General features: G+C 42.9%; 1 protein-coding gene across 2 annotated transcripts in view; it reads left to right on the plus strand.

Moving 5' to 3' along the window:
* MYO9B (myosin IXB) overlaps positions 1-14,345 on the plus strand; it is an 84,210-nt gene that overhangs the window by 65,761 nt on the left and 4,104 nt on the right. The window contains exons 27-38 of one of the 2 annotated variants that reach the window (XM_030540057.1): positions 510-667; positions 2,051-2,241; positions 3,195-3,293; positions 3,770-3,946; positions 4,480-4,521; positions 7,766-7,877; positions 9,256-9,329; positions 9,605-9,797; positions 10,127-10,255; positions 10,863-10,968; positions 11,804-11,935; positions 12,755-13,206. In XM_030540057.1, coding sequence (XP_030395917.1) covers positions 510-667; positions 2,051-2,241; positions 3,195-3,293; positions 3,770-3,946; positions 4,480-4,521; positions 7,766-7,877; positions 9,256-9,329; positions 9,605-9,797; positions 10,127-10,255; positions 10,863-10,968; positions 11,804-11,935; positions 12,755-12,866 — 1,525 coding nt within the window. In that variant the 3' untranslated portion in view covers positions 12,867-13,206. Of the gene's footprint in view, positions 1-509; positions 668-2,050; positions 2,242-3,194; positions 3,294-3,769; positions 3,947-4,479; positions 4,522-7,765; positions 7,878-9,255; positions 9,330-9,604; positions 9,798-10,126; positions 10,256-10,862; positions 10,969-11,803; positions 11,936-12,754; positions 13,207-13,236; positions 13,361-14,345 lie in introns of those variants that run through there. The other variant, XM_030540056.1, reaches the window with a different exon arrangement.

The following is a 14,345-nucleotide window of genomic DNA, read 5'->3' on the forward strand; positions in this document are numbered from 1 at the left end:
GTATTGCACATGTCTCTATGTATGATTATAGTGCTGTGGGACAAGGTAAGGAAAAACAGGAAATATTTTTCTCAGCCAATCAGCAAAAGTGTGTTAGTAGCGATGATAGACGTGAATTGCATTTTTTGTGCATTCATTGTCCCTGGAACTTTGGTTCTAGCAATAGATTATTTCCCCAAAAATCTATGCTATACATCTATAATTAATTTATTGACTGAATGACCATTTCAGATAATGTGTTATGCCCTCTCTCTGTGTTCCTGAGAGCTGTGAATTAATATGTGTAATAAATATAATCCAGGTAGACACTCCCTTCTTCTCTTCCTCTTGTCTCATGCTTTACCTTGCTAGTGCTTGGAATTTATGCTCTGGAGATTTACTCCTCTCTATCATGGCTGTTAATTGTATAATTAAACACATGCTTTCTCTTAAAGCCTGTCTGTGTCTGTATAAAACAAGCTTCCATTACAGACATGTAAAAGAAACATGCAACCTGCTTTTACTTTCAGATCCACATTTAAAATTCCTCTGCGTAAGCTTCTGGGAAAGAAACCAGACAAGAAATACGTTAGGGAGAGTCCTGATGTAATGGAGGAAGGAGAGAATCTCCCTCTTCTATCGTGTATTCTGATATCAGAATCAGTGGAGTCACAAAAATTATCAGAAGGTGAGTTTACTCTGCTCTGTTTCAGCCAGGAATGTGCAAGCAGTTGAAATTAAAAAAAAAAAAAGGGTTGAATGCAGAACCTTCACAGCATTAGACCCAACAGTGAACATCTCAAAACTTATCCTTTTCAAATTCCCAGTGGTGCCTATGGATGGCAGCTTACCCTCATGTGTTCAGTGAAATTAATATTCTGCAAGCATTAGAAATGTTCTGTGATCAAAGTTATCTTCATTTGTCAGAAATCAAATTATATCTGACTAAAGCAAAACTTTCGATTCTGTTCTGCTTCCCTTTGAGGCAATGTTTCTCAATAAGCCTTCTAATTTTACTAAATAAGCTGCATGTTCCTATGCAAAAGGGAAGTAATCTACCCAGAGTTTCAGACTTAGTTTGTCCTCAAGGCTTCTTCTCTTGTGTAGTCTTAGGCTTGTCTACACTTACCGTCTGATTGATGCATCAGCGGTTGATTTAGCGGGTCTAGTGAAGACCTGGTAAATAGACTGCAGATTGCTCTCCCGTCGACTCCTGTACTCCATGGGAATGAGAAGAGTAAAGGGAGTTGACAGGAGAGCATTTCCCATCGACACAGCACAGCGTGAACCCTGCGGTAAGTGGGTCTAAGCTACGTCTACTTGAGTTATGCTATTCACGTAACTCAAATTGCATAGCTTAGATAGACTTTCCCCTATAGTGTAGACAAGGCCGTAATCTTAATGCTATATTTGTCCAGGCTTTGTCACCAAAATTACAAATATGGAAACAGTAATTCTTAAATGTGGTTGGCAAGTCTTAAGTGCAAGAATGTTTGTTTAGAAAGGTGAATTAAATTTATACATTTTAAAATCTGAAGCTGTATGCATCTAAAACTCACTCTTGATGGATATTGCATCAATATTTTCTGTGCAGACTTATCCACTCCAGCTAGATTCAATCGGACATGTTCAGAATGGTGTTCTGAATTTCTGGCTTCCTTGAATTTAACAGTGGTTTCTTTGTAGTTTTAACAGTATAAATGCCCAGATTTGATCACAAAGGGAAAACTGCAAAGGCTAGAGTCTTGTCCAAGTCTTATCTTGCAATCCAAAGAAACTTCTCCAAAACTGCATTATCCTGAAAGTTTGTGCAGAAAATAAGATAATTGTAGACTTTTTTTGTTTACTTTAAATATTTCTGGTGATATGGATTTGACTTGACCTTGTGTTAACTGAACATCACTATGAAATAGGTTGTTTAAAGGCAGCTGCTATGATTATAAAATACAATTGTGACCCTTCCCATATTGTTGGTGCCATGCTCTCCATTGTGCAGTGCAAGGGAGCTGAGGGAAGTAAAGCTTCAGAATTCTATCTTCTGCTTAGAATATATACTGATTCTTTTCCCCAGCTCCTTCTGGACACCCACGTCGCCCCCAAGCAGGAGAGCGACCTGTGAAAGAAACTAGCAAAGGGAAGAGGAATCGTACTATTAAAATCAAGAAGATTTCAGCAGTGTCTGAGAAGAGGCCAGCTTCTGTTATCCGTGAGATCACAAATGCCAATGAGCTGAAATACCTTGATGAGTTCCTTCTAAACAAGGTGAGATGCAGTGAAATAGAATGGAATGCAGATCAGTTTGTAGGACCAGTTATCTGATTATGGTTCTTCTCACTCCATTTTTACGTCTTGTCAGCTAATATAAATTGGAGTGGAAGCTTTTAATGATTTATATTTTATGTTGTATATTTTCTCACCTTTTAAGATGTTTTTATGCCTAGATTTCCAAGGAAGGTCTGCTTAGAACTGTTATATGGACGGGCCTGGGACATTTCTTTCAGCCCTGTTCTGTAGCTGCTATATGTGGGGATGTCCCTTTGACCAGGAGTTCCATGAACAGAGTGGCCATGGAACTGGGTCTTTAGCTATATCCTTCAAAGTACTATTGCTCATCGTGACTTGGCACTGAATAAAGTGCTGTATCTTTTTGGTTTTCTCAAAATGTAAATCTGAAATTGCTGCTAGTAGGATTTCGTGCAAAAGTGCAGGTGCTGAGTAGAAATGTCAGATTTCTTTGACGGGATGTTGTTGCCACTCCTAACAACCTGGAGGTGCCCAGCTCACCAGTGTGGAATTCGAAAGTGTAGAATTCTCCCAGGCATCGGCTTCAGTGATGATTTAATGGGAGGGGGGAAATGATTTAATAACTTGACACAAACTAGATCCTGCTGGATTTTTTCTCAGTCCAGGTGTTCCTAATGTATATGGGGTTTCCCTCCCTTGGCAAGTCGCCTTCATTCTTGCAGGCAGTAAGGTGACATTAACAAAGAATATATGGATAAGAAGAGCACAGTCATTGGACAAGGAGGCAGAGACAAGTGTTTTCTTTCCACATGTGACAGAACCCCTTAGTATTCTCAGGATGCATCAGGAAATCCCATTTTGGATAATTACAAGCTTCAGACATGTCTGATCCAAAAGGGTTAGCTTAAATGTAGTACAGACTGGCTGTTCTCTCCTTAAATATAATAGTGACAAATATCATTGCCTTTCAGATAAATGACTTGAACTCCCAGAAGTCTGCTACTGAATGTTTGTTTTTTGAAGCCACAGAAAAGTTTAGAGGAAATATCAAAACAATGTACTCTGTTCCTGTAAGTAATATACCTTGTTAGCCCTAAAAGCGATGTGAATATCACACTGCTTTTGCAAAGAACTGAAGTGAAGCATTTAAAATGAATGCTCTAGCTTTACTTGTTTGTATTATCCTTAGTCTTTCAGCATCCAAGTAGGAATTTCTAACACTGATTAAATATTTCAGTACTTTTTTATTTTAATGAGAAAATTAGGATACTAATGTCAGTTCCTGTAAACTTACTCATACAAATAGATGCATTTCTTTCTTTCGCTTTCTCATCATCTCTCTGACCACCGGTTACAGTGCTGCAGCAAAGATGGCAGGACTTTATTGTCATCAGCTCATCCATGTTGCTTCATTAGTTACCCAGTGGGTGACCATTAAAAATTATCCAACAGTGTTTCAACATTAAATCAATGGCGGGAAAAAAAGCATGATGCACTTTACTGCACTAATTGATCGTATTTGAATAATGCCTTTTACTTCCACTAGAACGGGCAAATCCATGTCGGCTATAAAGATTTGATTGAAAACTATCAGCTTCTAGTTATAAATCTTGCAAAAGAGAGGGAAGAGAAAGACGTCAAGCTGGTTTTAAATCTCTTCCAATCCCTTCTCGATGAGTTTTCCCGAGGATATGCAAAAAGAGAAGAGTCAGAGCAGCATAAGGTATAGTACTTCCTTCCTGCTAGTCGTGGTGGTTGAAAAAGTTGTTTTTAAAACTGTTTAAAGAATTAGAACCACATTTTTCCAATGTCATTGACATAATCTGTTACTTCAGAACATTTTCCCACCTTGGTATTCTTTCTGGAAACTTTTTTCCATTTATTAATCCTGAATCCAGCACCTGGTAATAGATTTTTACAGACTTTGGGCAGTTTATATGAAGGTACTTCTCATTATTATGCATTTTTCAAGATCCTGAAAATACTAAGATCAAGTTGGGAAGGATTTTTGCAAAACCTCCAAAGTTCTTGGTAGGGTTCAGCGATTCCAATGTTTTATCACCAGTGACCCCCTTCTAGCAGATTCAGGAGATGGTTTGAATTCTTGAGAGGAGCCTTATCCAGCTTTGTTATGCTCACAGGTGGAGGCTGCAGTGTAGAACCTCAGATGAAACTGGAGTGGGGGTGGTAAAACTGTGAGGGAGAGGAAATCTTTGGAGTTCTCAGATTGATATACCTTTGTGTATCTCATTGCAGCAAAGCAAAACCCAGAAGAAGAAACGAAAACAAGAGCGTGCGGTGAGTATTATTTTTCTTATTGTAGTACTGCACAAAGTCCCCCGCCATGCTCGCGGTCGCACAGTATTAGGTCTCACAGGATCCTCCTACTGCAAAAACTTGCTTATACTAATGTGGCTTCTTGGTTTGCAAACCAAACTAACACAGTGTTTTCATCACGTAGCTCTATAGCTGTCATCTTCCACAACGCAGCAAGGTGTGCAGAATTGTTCCAGAGGTGTGCTGGGTACTTCCAGATTCACTTAAAATGTTAAAAAAAAATTTTTTTGCTGAAGATAATCACCAGCCTTAGCAACACACTGTAACAGACGTAACTCACCATAGACAAGTGCAGTAATTGAAACTCCAGTAACTGCTGTTGGGATCTGAATGTCAAGTAGTCTCACAGGGCAAAGATCAAGGCATTGTTGTGGATGGCTCCATGAAAATATTTGTTTTGTGCCCACGAGCCATTAGAAAAGGGAATAAAATATCTGTTAAAGGATAGAGAAAAATATCACACCAAAAAATAATGGCAATTCCCTGCCTTATAGATTTGGTCCCCTCCTCTCAGCAAGTACGTAGAAGAAATATGGAAGGTCCAAGGAAGAGCACCAAGAATGATTAAGCATTTGGAAGGATTCTTGAAAGAGCAGGGCTATTCCTTTTGGAAAGCAGAGATGTCCTCTCCCAGCATCACCAGTTGTTTGATATCCCTCTAGCCTGTCAGAGTTCTGTTTATTCCTGTCCCGTCACGCAAACAAGGAGCACTTAGTGAAATTGAAAGGCCAGTTTTAAAACAGCGTGTCATTGCACAGTGGAACTTGCAGTGGTAGGATGTTATTGAGCCAAATCTCTTAGTGCAATTCATAAAAGATTAAACACTTCATATAACTACCATGATGAAGATATAAATTAAGGGCTGTGGATGCCTGTTTGTAAAGCATAAGCTGATTGCTATCTGGGTTCAAGCAGAACCAGGCAATTAGGTGTCACTGCGGGTTTTCACCACTTGGATCAAATTTCTAGCATTGGCTTCTGGATTAGAAGAATCACTGGTCTGTTGTCTTGTGCAGTCTGGTGTGTTCCCAAATGCATACCTCTCACCTCACTTGGGGTGCTTTTTAGGACAGACTGGCTTTTTAAATGAGGAAATTGTTTAAAGGGGAGGGGTGACTGCTAAATGTTAGTAGCAGACTGCATCTGATGAGTGACTGGGTTAAAGGAACTCTGTCTAATAAATGCCTTAATTATGAAACAGACCAACACTAATTATCTTGGGCCTGGTCTATACTACAATTTTAGGTCGAATTTAGCAGCGTTACCTCAATTTAAGCCTGGATCCATCCACACGATGAAGCCCTTTTTTTTGACTTAAAGGGCTCTTTAAATCCATTTCTTTACTCTACCTCCGACGAGGAGATTAGTGCTGAAATCGGTCTTGCCAGGTTGAATTTGGGATAGTGTGGTCACAATTTGACGGTATCTATCCCAGAGTGCTCCATTGTGACTGCTCTGGACAGCGCTCTCAACTTAGATGCACTGGCCAGGTAGACAAGAAAAGGCCCACGAACTTTTGAATTTCATTTCCTGTTTGGCCAGTGTGGCGAGCTGATCAGCACAGCTGACCATGCAGAACTCATCAGCATGATGTGCACATTTCCGGGGCACGTTGCCTGGCCTATATTTTGTGAGAAGTCTACGTCCATGTCTATGTCCTCATCACTCTCGTCACTGCGCTGCTGTCGCCTCCTCGTCTGGTTTTGCTTTTGCAGCTTCTGGTTCTGCATTGAAAAAAAGGCGCAAAACAATTGTCTGCCATTGCTCTGACGGAGGGAGGGGCGACTGACAACATGGCTTACAGGGAATCAACAAAAGGGTTAGCTTTGCATCAAGGAGAAACACAAACAACTGTCACACAGAATGGCCCCCTCAAGGATTGAACTCAAAACCCTGGGTTTAGCAAGCCATTGATTTTACAAAACAAATCAGGTCAATTTCTTGTTTTGATCCACTCCATCCATCTTTTATATCTTAGGCTGGCAGCAGATGGTGCAGTATGACTGCTAGCCATAGTCGTCATCTGGGTGTCCGGCAGAAAATGGGAATGACCTGGCTGAGTCACTCCCATGTCTGCTCAGGCGCCCCTGACTGGCCTCACTGAGATCGGCTAAAAGAGCACCCAGGAGTACGACAATGATGGCTACCAATCATAATGCACCGTCTTCTGCCAAAAGGCAATGAGCTGCTGCTGTGTAGCAATGCAGTCCCATGTCTGCCAGCACCCAGGAGATGTATGGTGACGGTGAGCTGAGCAGAGTCCATGCTTGCTGTGGTATGGCATCTGCTCAGGTAACCCAGGAAAAAAGGTGCAAAACCATTGTCTGCTGTTGCTTTCACGGAGGGAGGGAGGGAGGGACGGAGAAGGATCCTGATGACATGTACCCAGAACCACCCGCGACAATGTTTTTGCCCCATCAGGCATTGGGATCTCAACCCAGAATTCCAATGGGCAACGGAGAGTGCGGGAACTGTGGGATAGCTACCCACAGTGCAACGCTCCAGAAGTCAACGCTAGGCTCGGTACTGTGGACGCAGTCCGCCGATTTAATGCACTTAGAGCATTTTGTGTGAGGACATGCACAATCGACTGTATAAAAACAATTTCTAAAAAAATGACTTCTATAAATTCGACCTAATTTTGTAGTGTAGACATACCGTTGAGTTGAGAGCACTGGTTCTCAACCAGGGGTACGCAGAGGTATTTTAGGGGGTACATCAGCTCATCTAGATATTTGTCTAGTTTTACAACAGGCTACATAAAAAGCACTAGCGTAGTCAGTACAAACTAAAATTTCATACAGTGAGTTGTTTATACTGCTATGTTTCAGTGTATCCTATATAGATGTACAATATTTATATTCCAATTGATTTATTTTATAATTATATGGTAAAAATGAGAAACTAAGCCATTTTTCTGTAATAGTGTGCTATGACACTTTTGTACTTTAATGTCTGATTTTGTAAGCATGTTGTTAAGTGAGATGAAACTTGGGGTACGCAAGACAAATCAGAATCCTGCAAGGGGTACAGTAGTCTGGAAAGGTTCAGAGCCACTGGGTTAGCCTTACACCAGAAGCCAGATTTCCCTCTATCAGTTTTAATTGTGGAAGAGAGGAGAATAAGTAAGGTGGCGATAGCTCAGATTGTTTCTAAAGAAAATAAACAAAAAGGAGCCATTAACTTCTCCGCTTCCCCCACCCAGATTGAGGAGCACAATGGCCATGTGTTCACGAGCTACCAAGTGAGCATTCGGCAGTCGTGTGAGCAGTGCTCATCCTACATCTGGCCTATGGAGAAGGCCTGTCTTTGCAGTAGTAAGTGGAAATGGGTTACTCTTGTCATTTGGTTTTAAAAAATTGAAGATCCTTACAACTTTGGTGGGCACAGGCATAGCCTTGTTGGTGGGGGTCTGGGCTGGGAGCGCTCAGAAAGTGATGGGGTCTGGGCAGGAAAGACCTTGCATGTGAACAAGTTGCCGTGGGGGTGCATGTGCTAGCTGGCTGGCACAGGTGGTAGGTAGGGTTCTGGCAATTCTTGCCAGCCACCTCATGGAGCAGCAGCAACACCATCACAGCCAAGGCTTCTGAAGTATTAACAACATCACACCATCAAAGAACTACATGTCCCTTTTCTGTGGCTGAAGAGTTCAGGATGAGGTGAAATGAGGGAGGAAAACCGCCTGACTACTTGGGTTTCCTAATGACTTGAAGTGATATTGGCATATCCCAACAGGAGCCGCCCTACAGCTAAGAATAGTATCAGAGGGGTAGCCGTGTTAGTCTGGATCTGTAAAAGCAGCAAAGAATCCTGTGGCACCTTATAGACTAACAGACGTTTTGGAGCATGAGCTTTCGTGGGTGAATACCCACTTTGTCGGATGCATGTAGTGGAAATTTCCAGGGGCAGGTATATATATGCAAGCAAGAAGCAGGCTACGGATAACGAGGGTAGTTCAATCAGAGAGGATGAGGCCCTCTTCTAGCAGCTGAGATGTGAAAACCAAGGGAGGAGAAACTGGTTTTGTAGTTGGCAAGCCATTCACAGTCTTTGTTCAATCCTGAGCTGATGGTGTCAAATTTGCAGATGAACTGAAGCTCAGCAGTTTCTCTTTGAAGTCTGGTCCTGAAGTTTTTTTGCTGCAGGATGGCCACCTTAAGATCTGCTATTGTGTGGCCAGGGAGGTTGAAGTGTTCTCCTACAGGTTTTTGTATATTGCCATTCCTAATATCTGATTTATGTCCATTTATCCTTTTCCGTAGAGACTGTCCAGTTTGGCCGATGTACATAGCAGAGGGGCATTCTCCTCCCTTGGTTTTCACACCTCAGCTGCTAGAAGAGGGCCTCATCCTCCCTGATTTGAACTATCCTCGTTATCCGTAGCCTGCTTCTTGCTTGCATATATACCTGCCCCTGGAAATTTCCACTACATGCATCCGACAAAGTGGGTATTCACCCACGAAAGCTCATGCTCCAAAACTTTTGTTAGTCTATAAGGTGCCACAGGACTCTTTGCTGCTTTTACAGCTAAGAATATTGTTCCATCTGCCATGGAGAGGGAAATGTGTATTTTGGGGAAAACTCCAGTATGCAGCTTATTCAGATTGTATAGAGACTAACAGCAAATGGGAAACAGAGGAAACTCTGCATTTGAATCTGCTTTGATCTGTCAGTAACAGTCCCTCTCCTCTGTAGCCTGCAAATTGATTTGCCACAAGAAATGCATGTCCAAAACTCAGAGCTGCTGCACATCGCCCTGTGGAAAAAAGGTAAGAGAAGTCCTCCCTTCAGAGTACACATGTGTAATGTGTTAGACCAACTGTTAGGCAGTGATGGCCTGATTATACCAACAACTGAAAATCTCACCCAGTGCCACAGCCCAGATGCCATTCTCACCAGTGGGCGTCTTGTGATCAAAAGTTAGTAAGAAGCATGGCATAAAACATTCAGCTTTCATTTAGGTGTAGCAGAAGGTCCTAACTTAAATGAGTTTGGTAGCCTGGAAACAGGAATCCATATGACACTTGACCTGTATCAATTCCAGAACGAGCAAGGTGTAGACTCCCGTCACTTTGGAGTGTGTGTGAGTTCCTTAATTAGCGATAAGAATTCAGTCCCCGTTGTCATGGAGAAACTACTAGAGTATGTGGAGATGCATGGCCTCTACACAGAAGGAATCTACAGGAAATCAGGGTCAGCAAATCGCATGAGGGAGCTGAAACAGTTGCTGCAGACAGGTATGTCTAAATAATGCTGTCAACCTTTCCTGCTTCCCAGCACACAATTCAGCTGCCCTGCTATTCTGAGAGCATCTGTAAGACTATTTCTTATCAGAAAAACTGCTCTGCACTAACTTGTGCAGTATGGAGCCTGTATTACTGATTAGCTGGCTAATCTGTTCATGTTCATAAATACGTATCTTGCGGGCACATTTTGAGTAGTCACATGGGCTCCAGGGAAGTAGGTACGCTAATGCTTGAATTCTTTGTAGGCGTCCTTCTTTGGGAGCTGACTGTGTGCATCAAAGGAATCAGATGGCTAAATAACTGTCAGACTCTCTTTTCAGATCCAAATTCAGTGAAACTAGAGAATTATCCCATTCACACTATCACTGGCATCCTGAAGCAATGGCTACGAGAGTTACCTGACCCACTCATGACTTTTGCACAGTACAGTGACTTTCTCCGAGCAGTAGGTGGGTTTTGTCAACAATTTGTAGAGCAATAGGAATGTTTTCACTTGTTCTGTCTTGGAGAAGGATTTAGTGCCCCGGCACTAACTATGTTTTATATGGCCTCTTCCTAGTCATTTCTACAGCAGTCACTAAAATTTGTCCTAGGAAACAGAAGTTCCTGGGGAAAATCTATTTTTTGGCTTTCTGATGTCAAGATTACTGTCTCACTTTTCAGAATAGCAGCATCTACAAAGACGCTGCCCTTTCTTGTGGGGGGGAAATGTTAGTATATTAAGTGCAAAAAATGTGAACAGACCTGGAGTCTGACATTCCTTGCATTTGTCACTCTGTCCTTACCATGCCGTTACAAGCATGCGAAAAGGGGGGGAACTAATACCATCTGGTGTGTGCTGTTGTCTCTCACTATAATAGAGTGAGTAAATGAAGTGACAGCCAAGGCTTCTGAAGTATTAAGCAACACAAGAGGTTCAGAGATGCGTTTAGCTTAAGATTCCCAGACATCTCCAAGAGCATTCAAATGTTCTGGCATTAATTGACTGGTGCTTTAGAACTGCTATGAGCTCCTGAGTGTCTTGAGATCTTGCTGTGCTCGTCTCTTCTTATGCAGAGTTACCAGAAAAGCAGGAGCAACTTATTGCCATTTACAGTGTCCTTGAACAGCTTCCACAAGCCAATCACAACACCCTGGAGCGACTCATCTTTCACCTTGTCAAGTAATGATCTTTCCTTTCCTTTGGGTTTTATCTGCGCTGGGGTCCATTCTCTCTCTGGTGTCACTTTCCAGTTACTGTTTAAAAAGCCACATAAACCAGAGATAAGTATATTCATCATGTGGAATTTTGAATTTGTCTTGGAAGCCTTCTGACATCCTGACCCTTTTTGGGATCTGAGTGGGGATTTTCCTGCTTTTTGTGACTGACTGACATGACAAGGGTGAGAATTTAGGGTTGGCAGTTTGTGTGCATGCGTGTGCTTCCTCTTTCCTGCAAGCCAGTCTAATTGTATCAGGTGAGCCAAGCAGCATTAGCTCTGAGAGCATTGTAAGTCCTGGTTGAGTGGTGGTGGGTTTGAGCAGCCTGGAATGCAGGGATTAGTGTGGCTTGATGGCAGATACTATGAGGATGTTAGCGCAGTTGAATGGCAGAAGCAACATGAGCACTGTAAATACCTGTAAATGTTCTAGTGATGAGCTGGGTACTGCTGGCAGGGGGGCATGAAGTGGAAGGACCTGCTTTCAGCTGAGGGGACCTAAGTAAGAACCTGAAAATAGAGTGATAACTGACTCACAAGAGAGGGGGCACAGAGTGGCTGGCCAAGGTACATCCAGGCTACCTCTGTCAACATGGAATCATGTTCTCTTTCATGCAACAAGATGTAAAATTCACTTATTTTAAAAAAAGTTTCCCCAACCTCTTGCGTGCATTGAACCTTCTGGAGCGTCCCCCCTCAGCTGCCATGCTGGGACGCTAGCAAAGTTTGATCAGATCATTTGTTTTCTAGCAAGATTTACTAAGAAACTTTCATTTTGTTCCAAACATTGCATTTCAGAGTGGCTCTAATAGAAGACGTCAACCGTATGTCACCCAATGCTCTGGCCATTGTCTTTGCTCCATGTCTCCTGCGCTGCCCTGATAATTCTGACCCACTAACCAGTATGAAGGACGTCTCAAAGACAACCATGTAAGTCTCAGCACTTAGCTTGCTGCAAAAGTCTGTATGGATCAAATTGCCCTTTCAACTGGTGCGTGTCTCTGGTGCTGTCATGTGCACCTTGTCTACCTCCTGCAGTTCGATCCATGTTAGAGCTATCCAATGTAACAAACTTTGTTGGAGCCCTGTTGGCAGGATAGGCTGGAGAACTGAGTGCAGAATTAGGAGCCAGTAAATCCTGAATTTGAATCTTAGCTCTGCCACTGATTTCCATGGCTTTGGCACAACAGGCCCCAATCTTGATGAGGATATCAGGGTACTGCTGTAACTTTATTAATAATTAAGAGTCTTAACAATTCTGAATTCAAACTAATGCTAGAAAATGTTATAAATTTGATTCCTTTATTTGTGCTGCAAGCAGGGCTTGGATGGATGGAGGGGATATGTACAGCATGATGGTATTAATCTGTATGTGTCAAATAAAAATCATAATTGGGCCGAAAAGTAGCACCATTCCTGTATAAACAACTGTCCTACAGCTGTATTGAGATAGAAGCATTACTTACATGGTATGGCACAGAAATTAAACACTGTCAGTTGCCTACTTGGGAGCCCTTCAGCCTTTACCTTTGAGCCTCTCTTCTTGAGTTGTGCCCATATCCTCTTTGTGCTAGTCACTGGCATCACTGGCCTTAGTGCAGCCCCTCTAGCTCTCTCTGCTTATCCCCACCCTTCCTACATGGCTGGCCTTGGACCTGCCTCAGTCAGTTTAAATAAAGAGCCAGAGCAGAAATGAAAGAAGTGTTTGAAAAATAATAAAGCGGTGACTTTTTCCAACTTCTGATTCAGTTTGCTCTTCCTGTGGGGCTGTAAATGTGGAGAAGGGCAGTTGTGGGAACATTCTGTATCCACCAATGTCTGTGCCGGAGCAGGGAGAGGACAGCAGGTAGAGGAAATATAAATAGCTAGCGCCGTGGGTGATGCTTCTTTGTTGCATGGAGACACAGTGTGCAAGTTCTGGGTACCCAAGTTCGAACATGTATCATCTGTAGCACTGCTTTTGGTTGCGCCCAGTCCTGCTTGTCTGTGTAGACTCTTCCCCTGCACTCATACAGCACCACCCTCTAAAGAAAGTGCCTCTGGAGACTCTGGTTTGAGATGGGGCCATCCACATGTGTGTCTAACATCCCTGAGCTGGGCGTATTCACTGGCAGTGTGTTGAAGATCTGTCCATATGTTAGTGGCACATCTCATCCCCCATGGTTGTCCCCAAAGCATGTGTAAGTATCCAGGGAGCAGGTTGCTGAATGAACTCTTGCACTTTCACACAGGTGTGTGGAAATGCTAATAAAGGAGCAGATGAGAAAATACAAGATTAAAATGGATGAAATTAACCAGCTGGAAGCAGCTGAGAGCATTGCTTTCCGACGACTCTCATTGCTCCGGCAGAACACGGTAAGTGCTACAATGAATAATAGCCCCACATCCAACAGGGGCTCTATTGTGGACTCCGTGGGGTGAGGGAAATGCACTATAGCCTCACTATTCCCAGCCTGCTCAGCTTGTCAAAGACCAAATGCTGGTTACTGACCTTGGATTTTACTGAAAAGGGGGTTGGCCCAGTGTTACCGTGGGAACTAGGCCTCTTTCCATGTGGAAGTCTGAGCTTGAATGAGCTCAGTGTGCTGGGCAGGGAGCCCCTCTTGATGATGTAAGTACAGAGAGCATCGGGGTACCAGCCCAGCAACTCCGTAAGTAGGATTGTGAGGTGGTTGTGTCTGTTTGGTGCCAAGTAACCTACAGGGGATGCCTTCATTTCAGGGGATATGGTGATTCACTTGTTCAAAGTGTGCCCTCACTTTAGTCTCTGGTACTTCCATGAAAAGCTCAGCTATGCTGAGTGTGCCAAAGTCACCTTTCTGACAGCTTCCTGGATAGCTAGCTCTGCAATGCCATGGATGATGATCAAAAGCATAATGCCTGGGATGGGAGCAATCATAAATTATGTATATATTTTTGCATAGTACAAAGAGCTGATATCTTTTCTCTAAGGCACAGTGGTTTAGTATAAAACATGAGTCACCCACCCAGAGATCTAGATTCTGCATCTAGTTCTGCAAAAGACTCCATGTGTGTCTTTGAGCAAGTCATGTCACCTCTCTGGGACTGTTACCTCTTCTTTCAAGCAGGAGCAATGGTATTTGCCTCCCAAAAGGCATAGGTGCCGGAGCTACGGGTGCTGGGGCTTGAAGTGTTTTCCATGATATACAGAGTTTACAGTTTGATTCAGTGGCTCTCAGCACCCCCACTATACACATTGTTCCAGCACCCCTGCCAAAAGGAGTGGTGTGAGGTTTTCCTAAGAAGTTGTGGAATGCAGAGAATTAAGGCCCTTGAATGGAAGAGGTGGGCCTACAACTTCTGGCTCCTAGCCCCAGTG

The sequence above is a fragment of the Gopherus evgoodei genome, chromosome 22 (assembly GCF_007399415.2).
Source record: "Gopherus evgoodei ecotype Sinaloan lineage chromosome 22, rGopEvg1_v1.p, whole genome shotgun sequence".
Taxonomy (NCBI): domain Eukaryota; kingdom Metazoa; phylum Chordata; order Testudines; family Testudinidae; genus Gopherus; species Gopherus evgoodei.